We start from the raw sequence: 16,721 nt of genomic DNA on the forward strand, positions 1-16,721 counted from the left end.
TACAATTTTTCGATTTACAACTCATACGAAAAAAATCATTCTTACAGCGTAGCACTGTTAACTCAAGTATAAAAATTGGAAAAGCTCCAGACATACCATGGGGGAAATGGAAATAGGAATTGTAAGCAATCGTAGATCCAGTGGCTTGGACGTGTAGACGCGCAAGAGATCAGAACGCCCGAATAGGAAGTATCAAATCATTGGACAAAATTATATACATACAGACAAATAAAAGACAGGATTTGATTGGTAGAGTTGACAAAATATTGTCAGGGTGCGAACTAGGTGCGTCGGTTTTGGTATTGCAGTTCTACGGGCCCTTCTTTTTTTAATCACTGAACTCTGTGTCACGGCTACTTTATGTACTCGTTTCGGCTTGAGATAATACTCCAATGAGTCTTAAATGCTACAGAGTTGTGTCGCAAACCAAAAAAATACAATGTAGCTCCACCTTGTATCGCGTTGTTATTTATTACCACGTACTTTTATGTACTCATGCCTTTTGGATGCAAAATATGAATTGACAATGTTTATACCAGTATGAGACTGTGTCTTGAAATCCTGACAATATTTTAGACACAAAGTAACTAGAAGGAGAGGGTCTAACGTCCAATAACCATCTATGCCCAATGTTGGCGAAAATGTTTAATTTCTACAGTGTTGCCCGCCGGCCGCGAAATGGCCAGCGTGTTAAATTCCACTTCTAAGTGAATACTTAATATAATATTAACTGTTAACAGGATGTATGGGCTTTTATCAAATACATTCTTGACATTCTCATTAATAATAAATAAAAAAATTGATCGCCAGCTGTTAGTGTTTTGAAACTTATTTACACTATGTGGCAAAATGTGTTGAACAATTTACAGTGTATCACTGACAGCGGGACCAATGGTAGCAGTCGACTTGCATCGCCGGCGTTACTGGACCCTCGCCACAACACTAAATACTCGACTTCAACCACACAATGGACAAGCAACGCTTAACCAAGGTCAGTACTCACTTTAATGTTTATCTTCAACGGTATTAAAGTTGTAGCGTTAGCATTAGTGTAGTTTTCGTATGTTTTCATGTCGATATTTCTCAAATAGTAGCAACCTTGGTTAGCATTGCCTTCGTCGTTGCATCACAATTAATGATAATGATAAACTTAATTTAAAGATATGTTAACATATTGTCAAGCTCTACCACCCACCATATACAATATACGTCGAAGTATACGGTAGTATCTTGCTGGCATGTTCTAGAAACCCTGTATCAAATCATTTCAGCACATAATCAAACATCACTGATAAACTTATTAAACAAGTTTACTTTAACATTAAAATATATCTAACTTATTTCCCTAATGAAAGAAATCATAAGTTATCAACCGCTGTTATATAAATTTGAAAGCGGTTATATTTTGAAACAATTACAAATGATTTATTTCAAAATACCCTTGCGTAGCCGGGAACAGCTAAACATTTTATTGGAAATATATTTGTTTTTAATATTAAATGACACAATCATGAGGGTCCAGAAGTATACACCGCACAATGATGCCTCTATTCACTTTATTTCACTACGTCTAATAATTAAAAATAAATTATTCGTGATTTAAAACTAATAATTTCAACTTACGTCAGGACTAAGAATGGAATTTCTTACTAAATGTACACAATGTTGACGTGCCTCGCAGGAATTGTGATTTTATGAATTCTGAAACCTTTTTGTTCGTGAATCAATGTATCAATTTCGTTTCATGCTTTACAAGCATATTTTATAACAGTTTCTCAGCTTTTCTGTATTTCTGGAGTAAATATTTTTTCGCACCTCTTTTGCATGTTTTCTGAGTCTACGAACACCACTTTCGAACATTTTGATAACAATTTCCCGCATTTTTTCTTACAAAATTCCTTTTCACACAATAATGACTCTGGTCCCGTAGACTAGACAAACGTTCTCCAATCCAAACGATTGATTATTATTTTTTTTATACACAACAAAAATAAGTTAAGAAACATGTTGAAATTCTCAACATTAAAATCATTTTTGTTCCTGAGTGGCATGTTATCTTTAAAAGTTATTCACGATAATATATTCTACTTTACAAAATCTTGTCAGGCATTCAGGCAAGCGAAGCTTTCGGTACATATTGGCTATGGCAGTTTTGTAGCACAGTTGTTAATTATATTTCACTCATGCCATCCGATTGTCTGACCATTATACCAGAAATTTTATATTTCATTTAATCTTTCCCCATTGTACAATAATTCACGAGCCTTGGGACCGAAAGAGAGAGACAAAAAAGTAGCGAAATTTGTACTTAAGAGTTATCTGTTGGCCAATTAGTGAACCTATTTTACATTAACACGCTACAGGAGCTAGAAAATGGCTTTTACCATTAACCTATTTATCTAATAATACTGGATGGACATTAAATATAATAAATTATCGCGAAAAGTTCTGATTATTTCATAAGATCTCATCTTTTTGTAAGTATACTAGTCAAAAAGCTCTTAATATTATAAATCCTTAATGTTATGTATTTGTAAGAGGATTATGTAATTATGTACCTAAAGATTTCACTCCTTACATTAGGTGATGGAATTAAAATACGAGTAGTGTTAATATTATTAAGTTCAAATAATTGATAAGCTCATAGCAATTTTTAGCGTAACTTGAATATTGTATAGTGATGTTGTTTTTCAAGACCGAACATAAGAAAGCACGTTCGCTCAATGTAAATGTTTTGTTTGGAATTTTGAAAAATAATATATTTTTGTATATATTGTAAAAATATATAATAATATGGTACGCCGCCGTCAATTCGGAATCATATAAAATGTTTATCCAATTTAAAGATATTTTAATCGACACTAATATAATACGATATTAATTCAATTGAGTTATGATTTATATTCAATATATGAACACGCTTCAACCTGGACGGAGAGGGGCAAGTCATAAGGAAAATCATATACAAGTACTAGGATTAAACTATCACATCATAACACTTGTTACATTGTTTTCAGCCTGTGATTAATTAAAGGATGTTATGTTAAGATTTTATTAAGTGGTGGGACCGCGATTATCACACACACACCTTTGTAACTCTCCGATGTCAAGATATCGATGTAGGAGAAATGTAGAAGTCGATTATTGTCGTGTTCAGAAGTTTTTTTTTTAAATGCCTTCACTATAATCTTCTTCTTGTAAAGTTCTTGGGCTAGAGAATGTGACAAATGTTAATAAAGTGTAGTTCGGTGAGACAAGACTGAAAGAAGCGCGGGGTCGCGGCGACCGGCGACGCTCAGATCGGAGAGTCCCATTTAGATTTCAGAATTCACACCATCAATGAGAACACGTCCATTCCTAGAAACAAGCTTTATCTAAAAAAAATTTAGATATACCACACAATGCTAAAAGTTTGCAGATATCACCTAACTATAAATCTTAAAACAAATCGATTTACAGATAAAATTACTGATTACAGTTGTTCCTAAAGACCATATCAAATACAGTCTGTTATACATAACGGACATTTTCAGACTTCTTAATAAATTTAAAATTTGCCAACTCCATCCTAACTACGAAATTGATATTACTCAAGTTAATAGAAAACGTGATTTCCTCAGCGAAATCTATGTGGGTTATCTATCTACGATATTAACTCCCATCGTTAAACTTTAGTTCGGTAACACAACATAGCATTTGAAAACCGTGAGAGGATCTAATTTTAGAGTACAGTTGAAAAGAATGTGACACGACTGCACCCGCATACGTCTTTCACGATTTTTACAACATATGATGTAACAACTAATAATACTGAGCGAAAATTATAATACGCCTTAATGAACACGGCGTAACTACAATTTTGGCCAACATGAGTAATTCTTATTTATCTATAAATGTATCTCATGTCTATGGATTGAATACCAAATTTAACCGTCAACGGGGCATAGACAATCTAACTATCATTAAATGTAGTCACGCCCTACAGCTAGGTGGACACGAGTAGAGAGAGTGGCTTGTTCGATTAGTCTATTGTCCAATGAAAAAAATGAACACATCGATTGTGATATAATAAGATTAGAATTTGACGGGTGGCCGTTCAGCGGTGGAAGCGACGTCATCGTGTCGACCTAGCTTTGTGCAATTCATCCAATGGGAGGGTGCCGTCGGGGAACGAGGTCAAGACTAAACATTGGCGGTAAACTGTTAAGATAATGTAGGTAGCGGTCGTTAGGTAATGAAGTATACAAACATACCGCGGAACCGCCCAATTTATACTTTACAAAATTAACACGAATACTTTTCAATATACTTGGATGTGTGGATTTTTGGACAAAACAATTTTTCTCTTATAATATATTTTTGCAATTTTTTCGTACTTATTTACTTTCATTTGATTGCTATGATTTTACGGTGAGGGAAAAATCGTAAGGAAACCTGCACAATGTGGTAAAGGTTATATTCGATGTAAGGTTAGTTCTGTTATGTATTTTTTCAAAAGTGATTTGACCTAAAATGAAGTTAAGGTAAATTTTTATTTATTTTTATTGACATCAGTCATAAAAACAATATAATGTCATGGGCGAGACTACGGTACGTTTATAATAATTAATCGAATTAACGAACACTTTATTGATACAACCGAAAAATTGTAACATTGTTTTTTTTTCCACTACATTTAAACAGATAATGATTACACTGTAACATCGACACATCTAAAAATTTGTGACAACAGCCTCGATTTCCTTGTTACGTATGTTTTAATGTCCCTTTGGTGCAGCCATCTGATGCGGAAGAACATAATTCCTTATCGTAAAGGTGCGTTTATCAGAAACGGAGATGCGCTGAGTCGTGTAAATATCGACTAACGACGTTCTTTTCGATCAAATCGACAGAAGTTATCTGTGCGTGGAATGAATAGCTGTGATTTGTTGATCTCACACAGCTCCGTTTCTGCGCAAACGCAGCTTGACCGGTGTTGGTGCAGAACTGACTGAATAGAATGTGCACTCAAAAAGGACATGTGCTTTTTTGTCAGTTGAGGATATCTGTGTAAAACACCACAGAAGTAGCGTTTTAGATCCACATTATGTCTTTTTTTTGGCACCATATACAGAGTAAATATCATCATCGTTTTAGTTGCAAGAAATACACTGCCGGACATAAGTCTGCCTCAAAGATTTTGACCTGAATTTTGAATGTAGTCTTCTTCGAACTTCTTAATTTTCATTGGACATCATCATCAAGTGAATGGTTCTCCAATACTGCGTTTGCCGGTGCGTGTTCACCATTCTAGAACTTGTACGAGTAACCCATTGGCCATCCGTTCTAAGTGCTATGTACCCCGCCCACTGCTACTTCAGCGGCTGTATTCGCTGGGCTATGTTTACTCGTTTCTAATCGAATAGCCCCAAAGCACTGTTAGCGGCCTTGAGCCTTCTTATGAAGTACATAGTGACGAAGCAATCGCATTTGTAATAAATATTTTGTCAAAAAATGCTCCCAATTTTGCGGCGTAGGTTTCATTTTGAGTGCACATTTTGTAAGCGTCGGTTCTGCGCCAAATCACTTCACATCCCTATGAGATACGAAATATGATCATCATAACGTAAACACACGTATTGTCTTCCTAGGGCAGATGTTATCTGACTTAACCTACACAACAAGATCCTAACCGAAAACGTCCAAACCAGACAAAATGTCGCCGTTGTTCACCCTCAAATTAGGCCAGCTGTGACAATGTTTTGAGATAATTTTGATATAATTGACATATTCTTTAATAGGACCGAGATCTTGTTGAAGACGGACCAAACCAAGCTGAACCAAGCGTTACATCATCGGGCAAACGGTTGGTGCGGTTCCACTTCAGGACACAGCCCGAGTCATGGTCTTATAGGCAGCAATAAGTAGTAGCGGCGAAGATCTTATTCGTATTCACAAATTGTATGATGCATCTTTCATGTAACTTCAGATTAACTGCAATCCAATATAAAACAAACTATCTGGATCTACCCTGATGAATTGACCACTTTAAGGATAATGGGTAATCGGGTAAATCTATATTGCTGTCTATAATGACATCGACTCCTACAGCACTTCGATGAGAAATTCGATTTTTCAACTTGCGAATATGAACCGACACTCCGCACCACATAATCTTAAGAGGAAGATTGAAGACAGTTCTAAATCTTTAATCACAGTATTTCATAGTTAAAATAACGATTGGTCGAATATGAAAATTTGGCGGAGGTATAATGCATAATGATAATGATAATCTAAGTTGCTCGAGATAGGGATCGCTCTAAAATCTTGTTAGAGCGAAAAGAGAAGATAGCCGAAAGCCATTATTTCGCTCTTCCTCCTAAGCCCTCCTATAAGCTCTGATAAACAAACACACGTAACATGGTGGTGTGGTACACTGCGCGGCAGCTGATCGCCGGACGCCGACTGCGGGGTGACGAATGGCCGGTAGTGTACGGAATTACATCGACATGCTTCAATCTACTACATGATAACACGAATCTATGTAGATAGTGTAAGACGACTGTCTTAGAAGGAATGGTCTAATTTTTTTTTGACTGGGGTAACGCTGTAGTGTGTTCGATTCCTCTGTTCTCTTGTATCTGAGCAATTAACTGCAAGCGAAATATTTGGAATAATTCGCAATCCTTCAAAAACACTACAAACCATAGCTCGTCACCTGCGAGTACCCTGCTCTAAATGGAATTTGAGCGAACAGCGACAAAGGATATCTATGCCCAGTAAAGGGGCGCATTTAAACACTAATTATCATCGCTATACCTATTCTAATCTATATATAGGGCGTAAATATGTCTTTTCTAGACGTTTAAATTTTATGAAATGTGTTTTAATGATATGATAAAATTATTTGATGTCACTATAACTACCACGAACATTTAATCAACCTCCCAGATGACAGCGGCGGACTGACCTGAGTCCCTCTCGGGGAACGCTAGCCTCACACCGGGACCAATTAGCGGGCGTTGACATTACGACCCATCCCGTCCGTCCGTGATATCATATGTACATGTCGAGGCTCGTCCCGTCTCAGGGCGGCCTCCGACGACACGGTACCGCAGCGGCGCTGTATCATCTATTTACAAACAGCGGTGCGGTCACTATTTACAAGTGGGACGGGTAATTATGTATTATGGCAAAGTAACACAATCCTGCAAAATATATTTCTATTCAAATTTAATTTTTTAGATTTTTTTTTTTCATTTTTTTATGTGAACAGAAATATATTGTACTATTCCATCTTTATGTTTGCGAGTTCAAATAATTCGTTCTGACACTTGCTGGTCTACGTCAGTCCGCCATCCGTGCTGCCTGAAACTTATTACGAACATATACTCGTAGTAAATTCATTTCTTACTGGATATGTTTAAACTGTAACATTATAAGCTAATATACGAGTAATTGTAAAATCCTGCAACCTTCAAAATTCCCCGTTACATTATGTAGCACATCACAACCTTCCTCTCTGTATCATATTATAATGAACACCAATAAAACATTTAATATTAGTTGTGCGCTGTTCGGCAACCGATTGGGGCTTGAAAAATGTGTCGTGCTTCACTATGAGTTTAGGATGACTGTGTTGATAAATTACTTCACGATTATTTTTACAATATTATGTACCTAGTTTCTGAAATATCAGCTATCAATCCGTCATGGGTAAAGCTTTTGTATTCTAGGAGAAAGACCTGCCTAAAGGCGAGTACAAAACTCTATGATGGCCATCTCCTATTATGTGCAATTACTTTCCCAGTTTCAGATATTTTCCTGTTGTTGCTGACCTAGATTGATTATATATCTATTATGAATCCAGTTATTGCCCCAGTATTAGCGAAGTAAAGCCGACACATGGACTCCCGGTCTGCTCCCGACTGCCGGACGCGCGCACACGCACTAACGACACGATGTCTATTCTCTGAATACGCTCATAAGAGTACATACACTAACAACTACAACATTGAATAAAATGTAATGTTGTGTCGATGCGGGAATCCGAGGCTGTTGCTCAACAAACACGTGGGGAAAGAGGCGCATCGCGCCCCGCACATATAATTGATACATGAATTCCATTATATTATCGGTTTTGTTCACAACATTTAACATAAATAACTTATAACTAAAATACATTCCTGCTTCCTTCCATGGTCGGTAACTCGACTCTTGTAAAGCGTTGTAAACTGCTCTTCGAACATCATAAACGAACCCTAAAGTGCATCCAGCGGAATTGCGAGATATCCTCCCTGTCAGAAGAGCTAGTAAAAAGCTACGCGCGAAACGTTAAACCTACTGCTCACGCGTCTGCGGCGCGGAGCGCTCCTCCGGTCTGTGGTCCTTCACGTCTTGGCAATATGCTTCGATTTGGAGTTTTCGGGGCCCAGTCTGTTAGGCCTTTGTCGGTGGCGACGCGGCCGGCGTGCCACCGTGACTCGTATCGGAATGTATGTCCGGGGGGCGGGCGCGGCCTCGGCCGGCGCTCCGCTCGTCGCCTTGGCGACGCACTGACTATTTACAAACTAATGGTTAAGCATAAGCGATACTCGATCGAAAGTGTTCCTCGCGAACGGGACGAGTACCTACTCCTGTAGGCCTATTTTGTAATATTATTTTTTGAATGTTCCTTATAATATTTGTGTTTGAAATGTAGAAAGTGAAGTGAAGCTGATAGAAGCAGTTCCTTATTTACAATACATGTTCGCGTTAACATTATAAGCTTATTTTAAAAGAAGTTTTTATAGTTTAATTTTTGTTCTAATCAGCGTTTGTATTTCCAATCAATCGCTATATTAAAGTTCACAAGGTAATCACTAGGCCGGGGCGTGACGTGAGTGGCGTGGAGAGGTCGAGGAGTGGGTGGAGGCTTAGGGTGGCGACGCACGCGCGGGTCACACGTGGCAGGGCGGCGGCGAGCGCGCCGGCAGCCTTCCACGCCACACCGCGTGCGCGCTCGTCCTGTCCCTCGCCTTATCTGAAACATTACGTCACAACGTTACAATCACCACCAGGTGTGTTCGACAGTTCAAGTGCTTCACCACGTTCAAAATGAATACTGAGCTGTAAACAGCGATTTTTTGGTTACAAACGGGAGTTTATTACGTTAAGCACTCAAACTTCGATTTCACGCGACAAGGGCCAGCAAAAACGTGACTGTGCCGTCTGGTCGTGAAACGTGATATCGTGATGAAAATGTAAACAAATATTTAAAGTTATTTGTCCATTGAAATTTTATTCAGACGGGTTCAATGAAGATTCTTGCTGCCACTGTCGAAATTATAATAATCCTACGCGATTCGAATACATACAAATCTGTGCATAGCGTGTTCCTGACTTTTTTTTATTAAGAACTATTTTGTAAATTTTTAGGCTCCTACTATGGGTATGGCCTTTCCTAACAGAGTCGCAAGACGGAATGTAAATATTTTCTAAACATCAATGTATACAAGACAAAATGAAAATTAAAAAAGAAATATATATATATTTGTCATATCTGTAGGGTTTCGAGAATACATGCGTCATCCTGAGCAAACATAAAACATTTATAGCATAAATGTAAAACAAAACGATACCAACTGAACTAAAGTTGGTGATATTGGAATAAAACTTGTTCGACCGTCATGCGGCGGCGATGCCCGTGCGACAAGCCATTTTACAAAACTTACAAGGTACGATATTACAAAGAAATTGACATTTTCAATTATAGCAGCTGTTTGATACTATTCATAATTATATCTAGGAGTAAGTACAATGCATTGCTTAAAAATAAACAAATCGCGTAAAGAACACCGGGCCTAAATAATAATAATTGACATCTGCACTAATTACAACAGGTTAGCAAATGAGTTGTCGCAGAAATTGTAAGTTTCATATAAAGACAATTAGCAAAAATATTTGGTTACTGAGTCGGGGATAAAATTATTGGGGCTATTCTCGGATTCAATAAAGACTGAAGAATATAAATGTTAAAAATGTAGAATCCAGAAGAGCCCCTGGTTTCTATGCACAGATTTAATAGACACGTGTAAATTACGTTGAACCAAGGGGAAGGTATAATTCCAGAAAGTTGTAAAACAATCAACATCAATACACAAAATCAATATACAGTTTGGATAGTTTTACACGTCACACAAATGCATGCGACAATAGGAAATATCATGTCGAAGAGAGCGCCCTTACTGGTTGCAGTCAGATTGATGCATTCTAAAGCGACACTAAAGGAAGAGGAGAGTTGATAGGGGCGCGGGAACCTCCGCCAACTTCCTAACAAATAATTTGGATGTGCGCCTCGTCCTCCCACCGCACCGGAGTTATGCCAATTGTATCTTCAATACTTTCATTTTGCTGGACGTATGGCGAGCGGATCCCGCTTATAGGGGACATGCAAATAAAAAACATCTTCAACTTACACATTTACGAGCTTTGATAATAATGAAGCTCGATAGTGCCTGGAGGAATGTAAAAATACGTTAATTATTTAATAGTCAAGAGGATAAGAAATTATGGCGGTTAACATCGGAGATAAATTCGGTCAGGAGCGGGAGTGTGCCTCGCTCTCAGTAGGGATGTTTCGGTCAGGAGCGAGATAGTTCCCTCTCGCTCAGGAGCAGGATGTGGTAGTTGAGAGGGACTAGGATGATGGATCGCATCGATTGGTGGCTGGCGAGCCGTGCAGCGAGCACGTGGTTTGGGTGGGGAGATGGTGGGGGTAGTTGCGTGCGTGACGTCACGGGCGCGGGCGGGCGCGCGCTGGCGGTGCCGCAGCGGGTATCGATCGCGGGCCCGCATTCATTCAAGCCGGCTGGGAAGGCTGCTGCACCGATGCGCCGCGGCCGCACGCCACCGCATGTGCGATGAATGGCTCGCGACTACTGCCATTCACTGCATGCGCGCCACATAACAACTTTGCATGTCAACCGCCTTCACGATATGTACGCAACGCCCAAAGACGAACTGTTTTGCTTTTGGCTTCGACATATTTGCGAATATATTGTTCGTCTTTGGTTTTTTTTTAACTCTTCCTACATTTTTTATTTCCGGTGTTTCTACGGGTTACACTGGCTTTAAGGTTTTTTTTATAATCTGTAGTTATTGCTTATTTAAGGATGCAATAAATATGATAATTAAAGAAAAAATCTGAAATAATTTTCGTATTCAAACAAGAGTCAAAGGTGTATTAGCATTACAAAATAGATTTTATCACAGTGCCTCGGCAACGACGAGGCACATATTAAACCCTTCACATTCATAAAATATACATGAACCCTGGAAATAACGGTTTTTGGGCAGTCCATTGCGACTTCATAAACTTTTAGGGAGAGAGCTATAAATAAAAGACTGCAACGCGATAGGTGGTCCGCTACGAGGGCACTACGAGACTGCTACGAACGAATATACGAATTTGCTACGAGTTTCGTAGACATACACTGAATGCAAATCTGATTCAAATGTATCGTTTTTATTGTTTTTTAATTTAAGGAAGGGGAGTTTACCATTTTTATTTGAGACAAGTCCAGCACACGCCTGTTTTAAAATGCTTTTTACAAAACAAAATAATTAAATAAATGTTTTACCAGATTTGCGTACAATTTCGACCTCCAATAACATGGCGTTCTTATCCTATATAGAAAAAGAATTCGATTAAGCCTTACTTTGTACAGGAAAACGTTCGTCTAATACGGGGTAGGGTCAACTCGGAATTTGCGGGTCTACTGTCAGGTCAGCCATTATCTTATGTGGGTCAACCGCAGCGATCCGTCTCTTTGGCGGGAATAATTAGGGCCGGGTTAAGGCTTTATGTAACCAACGTGGCGATTTATATGGACACAAGCTGTTTCCGCAACTCAGCCGGCGTTAAATTAAAATTCATGTTCCGATTACTCATGTTTTCGTGGAAATTTCCAAGAAGTGTTTTTAGTTTAATTTGAGATAATTAAGTAAATACATATATTATACATTGAAATTAACTTTCCTCTAAGAGTTGCTGAGGTAACTGGACTAACACTTACAATTAATAAATTTTGAACAGTTTTATAAAATATTTAAAGGTCACATTAAAAATAGGGAAATGGTTTCGTTTATTTTAGATTAAATTCAAGATGGAAAGGAGGAAGTGAGGAAAATGTTTTTTAATGAAAGGTTCGGAAATGGTTTTTTAATTTATGGAAACGAATTATTCAATTAACCTATTTCATATTTTTTAATTTATTATTATGGAAACTCTATTTAATTTTGAGTGTCTAACCGAATACCTACCTACGTTGAAAAAAGGACAAATAAATAGTTTTTCAAACAGTAAGTAGGTTAATACGTTTACGTCTTGATATAAAAATGCTTTTACATATATGCTGTTTTCAAAGATACGCACGATAGCTAAAACATCTCAATTTAAGAGCAGGGACCAACTGGTTATTTATTAAAATTCGAAAGTTCAGAAAGTAAATTGTTAAAATTCGACAGTTTAGAACATGACAATATTTAGGTAATCAGCTTTTGATCATTTATTTTGTTTAGTGATTTTGGATTCCAAATTTATGGAATATTCTTTAAACTGTTTTATTTATTTGTGATAATCTTGCTCCTGAAAGTAAGTTACCTGTTCCTCTAATATGGCAATCACTAGGGAACAGCTTCATCTATATCTACATTATTGCTGCTACAGGATTGCCAATAGATAAAGACAATAAAATATTCTGAAGAGTAAATCTGTGAATAAGACTAGTCACCCGATCCAGCGATTTATTTTACCTTTTAAGCTTTATCAAGGAGACACGGGTTGCATATTTGTGGCACTAATAGCTAAAAAGCAAGTCATCTCGAAATCCGTTTGGCTTAACGTTGGGTCAACTAAAAACGCCAACGAGTTCCAATATCCCTTCGCTGGATGACGGGATAACCAACCAATCACAAATTCATCAGATCAGTTCGAAAAAGGAAAATTTTTCATCATTCATCACTCACCTAATGGTCAGACGTCTGTCTCGATAGCTTCTGCGGCGTGAAGGTTGTTGACCCTCACGGTGCAGGCTGCCCGGCGGCGGGGAGCTGGGGCATCACGGCGGGCCCCCTGGGCCGACTCCTGCTGGCGGAGAAGGCGCTGAGCTTGCTGGTGTTGCTGTTTCTGGATCTCCTGTTGCTTCAGCTGAAAAATGATTAGACGTTAGAGGAATGCTCGAGTCATAATGTGCAAGGACAGTGCTTGAAGTTGTACTTATGCTCAAGTAATAAACATACTCCTACCCCAAACGCATAAACCATCTCCGTTTCCTCATGGGTGAAAAGGTGCCTTTAGGACCTCCGAGATAGAAACAATATAGCCGTTACCATAACATTCGTTCCTGTTCGAATGCGCAAGGGAAATGTGACTTTGCAGATGTACATCAGTGGAATGAATATTGTCCATTCTTCTCTTTTTCTGGATTTTATCCGCTTGAAAGTTTGAAGTACTATAAAGTGGTGGAAATATATATTTTTTTGTATTTAACCGAATATACCAACTATTAAATATACGAATTAGATATAGGAGTATATTGGAACTACACGAGGACTATTCTAGGATAAACTAATTTATTATCTTGATCTGCTCCGGTGTCTGTGTTGTGATAAATCTCGCAAGTTAAATTTGACCTACTTTCTGTTGTTCGATTGAACTGAAATTTATGTGCAGTGCAGAATGGACGACAAAGAGAATTGCTTATTTATTCCCCAAACCTTACTTCAGTCTGTGTTTGAAAAGAGGTTGTTGCTATGCAGTTATCCTGATTGCCTCCCCAAAATAATAGGAGACACCTCGCCTAAAGAAATCTTAATTGGTTCATGACGTAGCTACATCGCAATAACAAGAGTTCCATTTTCACGAAAAGGTCCGATCATGTTACCAATTTGCTGGAAACCACTTCTCGTTACAATGCCCACTTATATATCATTTAATTAAGTTAATAATAGCTTTGTCTTACACGGTTGTCAAGATAAGTTTGGCCTGGTAAGTGTTCAGTGTTCGATAATCCGCACAGTGGCGTTTGAAAACGAGTGAAGGGCTGCCCCATGCCAAGATTTAATTTTCTATAGTAATACGTAAATTTCCTTGCGAGGTAGACTGAGCCAGCAGTCTTAAAAAGACCGACAGGCCATGTACAGCTGAATGGGTTAATGATGGTATTGAGTCTCATTAGCAGAAGAGCAGATATAGTATGGCTGTAGAGTCTAAGAACAACAATATACTTGATTAAATATAAAATTAACATACATGGTTAAGCCGGAGAGCATCCTGATGTTCTAAAGCCGCGATATCATCCACCGTGCCGGCCTCCATGGCCGCCTGCTGTTCCAACAGAAGCTTCTCCTCCTCCTGGAGACGCCGTAGATTCCCGTCCAGGTTGGGATCAGTAACCAATGCATTCTCATCCAACTCCATCATTTCCGAAGAGGAGTCGTCGCTCATTGAAGACTTCTTATGAATCGGCCCTGAAACTATTGTGCCAGTGTTAGTGTACGTTTCAAGCACAGCTGTGTGGAGTCTACCAATCAAATTGTACCGTTAGAAGATAATGCAATCTGATTGGTGCTTATCGCAGCGCAGTATTTTCAATGTAACGTGTTTAGAAGATTCGGTTGGTTGAAGCCAAGGTTTGTGCTTTTTAGTCGTGAAGGATTTTGAGACAATTCAAATCTTGTTTGTTTCATAAAGTCATATTTTCTGTTTATTTAACGCTTTCTTAAAGAACAGTTCTTTATAAAATATTCTTGGTTATTATTTCAAAGATAAGAAATTTGGTATGTAGGTAGCTGAAGACCCAGAATAACACATAGGCTACTTTTTATCCCAGAGTTCCCGCGGGATTGATAGGGTTTCCATGCGGACGAAGTCGCGGGCGGCCTCTAGTTCTCTATAATTTTAAAGTTCTACTATTAACAAGTAATTTGCAAAAAGTGTATTCAATCGTTTGGAAAATATTACATATTCTTTTAGAATGTCACAGACAAAAATACCATATTTAATACCTAGGTTTTAAAGGTTTTCAAACCGTCTTTAGGTCACCGGCGTCGGCTATTGACAACCGGGACGGCTTAGCGTGCCGCTCTACGGAAATAACTTCTTTGTAGGAAAATGGGATGATATTTTAAGCCTCTTACGGAACTGAACTGGACACGTTTTCTATAACTTGCTTCCTATGAAAGTGGAATTTACTACTATAATATTAAAAAAAAATGGAATATGAAGACTATTATATATGTAGATACTATAAACAGTTTTTGCAAATGAAACTTGAATTTTTCACGTCTAACGACATGTGTCTCTGACTTCAAAAAAAGATTAAACACAATAAAAATTATTTATGTTTTAAAATAAATGAAAATTTAACAAGAAAATAAGGCTTCAGACTCCATCAAGTAATAATAAATGCGATTTTAATTATTCTTTACATACAATTTTGTGACATATGTTTGACAAAGCTGCAATTTTTTAATTTAATTTTGTTTGCTTTTCTAACGGCATAGTATTTTAACATTTATGTAAGTTTATTATTTCTAATTAAACTTAATAAATTATTATGTTTTATTCATATTTCTGTGGTATTAATTAAATTTTTTGATTGCAATGATCGTTTGGTTACAATTAATATTACTTTTCGAAAACTTATCATAATAAAGTAAACAACAAGTTTAATCTAATTAAAAAAATAATTAATCTAATTGGCCCAAATGCAAACTAGCAAAACTCGCATTATTATCGATTTGTAATAGTGTTAGTATTTGAGATAAGTTTTCACTCGATGAATTTAATGATTAAATGTAATAATTAAAATTTCATTTCGTAACACAAATATTATAAACGATATGTATGTATGATATACAGTACAATATGGTAAGGTCATTTCAATATTCTTGACTAATATTTAAATACAAAGTCCTATTAGATATTCTATTCAAGTAACAGATTCAAATTTACAATTTGCAAATCTTCTTCTATCAGATTCTATCAGTTTAAGTCAAGAAAAATATTCGTTCTATAAGTAGGGTAGTTCAATCTAATCCATCGGACGGAAACTGAAGTGAAGTTATATAAGTCGCATTTATCAGGTTATTCCAACAGCTTATGTAAGCTTCTGTCAGCTTCAGGCAAATGAAGCTTACAATAGCTTTAAGTGGAACGTCTGTTACTGCATAAATTTATTCACATTATTTTTAAATACCTTGACGATATCTGTCGTATTTTATTGATGACAAGTTATTTAGGGCAGTTCTTAAATTTTTTTATCTTTTAAGAAACGATTGTTTTGCAAAAATGTATAGTTATTTAATTTTTTAAGGATTATTAAAAGGCAAGGCTTACAAACAATTATTAATATCTTTCTCAATCAGAATATGATGATGTTAAGCTGAGAAGATGTTCTAAGAAATGTTGAACTTCGTAAATACAAACAGAAGTCCGCCAAAAAACAGCTATCAACGCTATTACTATTTGTCTCAAGTGGAACAAACGAGTAAAGCTGTTGCGCTGATAAGAAAATGTTCTAAAAATTGTTGAACTTCGCAAAGACAAGCAAACAAGTTCGAAAAAAAAAACAGCTCTAAAACCCATTAATATTTTTCTTAAGTGGAAAATTATTGCCATGTCACGGCCCCTGGACACTTGTTGATTTGTTTATACACTCGTATACACAGAATGCGTCGGTTTCGAAACGGGATTCCAC

The 16,721-nt window shown here is 37.3% G+C and overlaps 1 protein-coding gene across 1 annotated transcript in view; it reads right to left on the bottom strand.

Moving 5' to 3' along the window:
- LOC106130476 (potassium voltage-gated channel protein Shaker) overlaps positions 1–16,721 on the bottom strand; it is a 234,429-nt gene continuing 217,708 nt past the window's right edge. Inside the window, exons 8-11 of the mRNA XM_060953463.1 lie at positions 14,273–14,496; positions 12,988–13,168; positions 10,437–10,475; positions 1–9,001 (exon numbers count right to left, since the gene is read on the bottom strand). Of these exons, the coding sequence (XP_060809446.1) occupies positions 12,995–13,168; positions 14,273–14,496 (398 nt within the window). The 3' untranslated portion in view covers positions 1–9,001; positions 10,437–10,475; positions 12,988–12,994. The remainder of the gene's footprint in view (positions 9,002–10,436; positions 10,476–12,987; positions 13,169–14,272; positions 14,497–16,721) is intronic.

The sequence above is a fragment of the Amyelois transitella genome, chromosome Z, assembly GCF_032362555.1.
Source record: "Amyelois transitella isolate CPQ chromosome Z, ilAmyTran1.1, whole genome shotgun sequence".
Classification (NCBI taxonomy): domain Eukaryota; kingdom Metazoa; phylum Arthropoda; class Insecta; order Lepidoptera; family Pyralidae; genus Amyelois; species Amyelois transitella.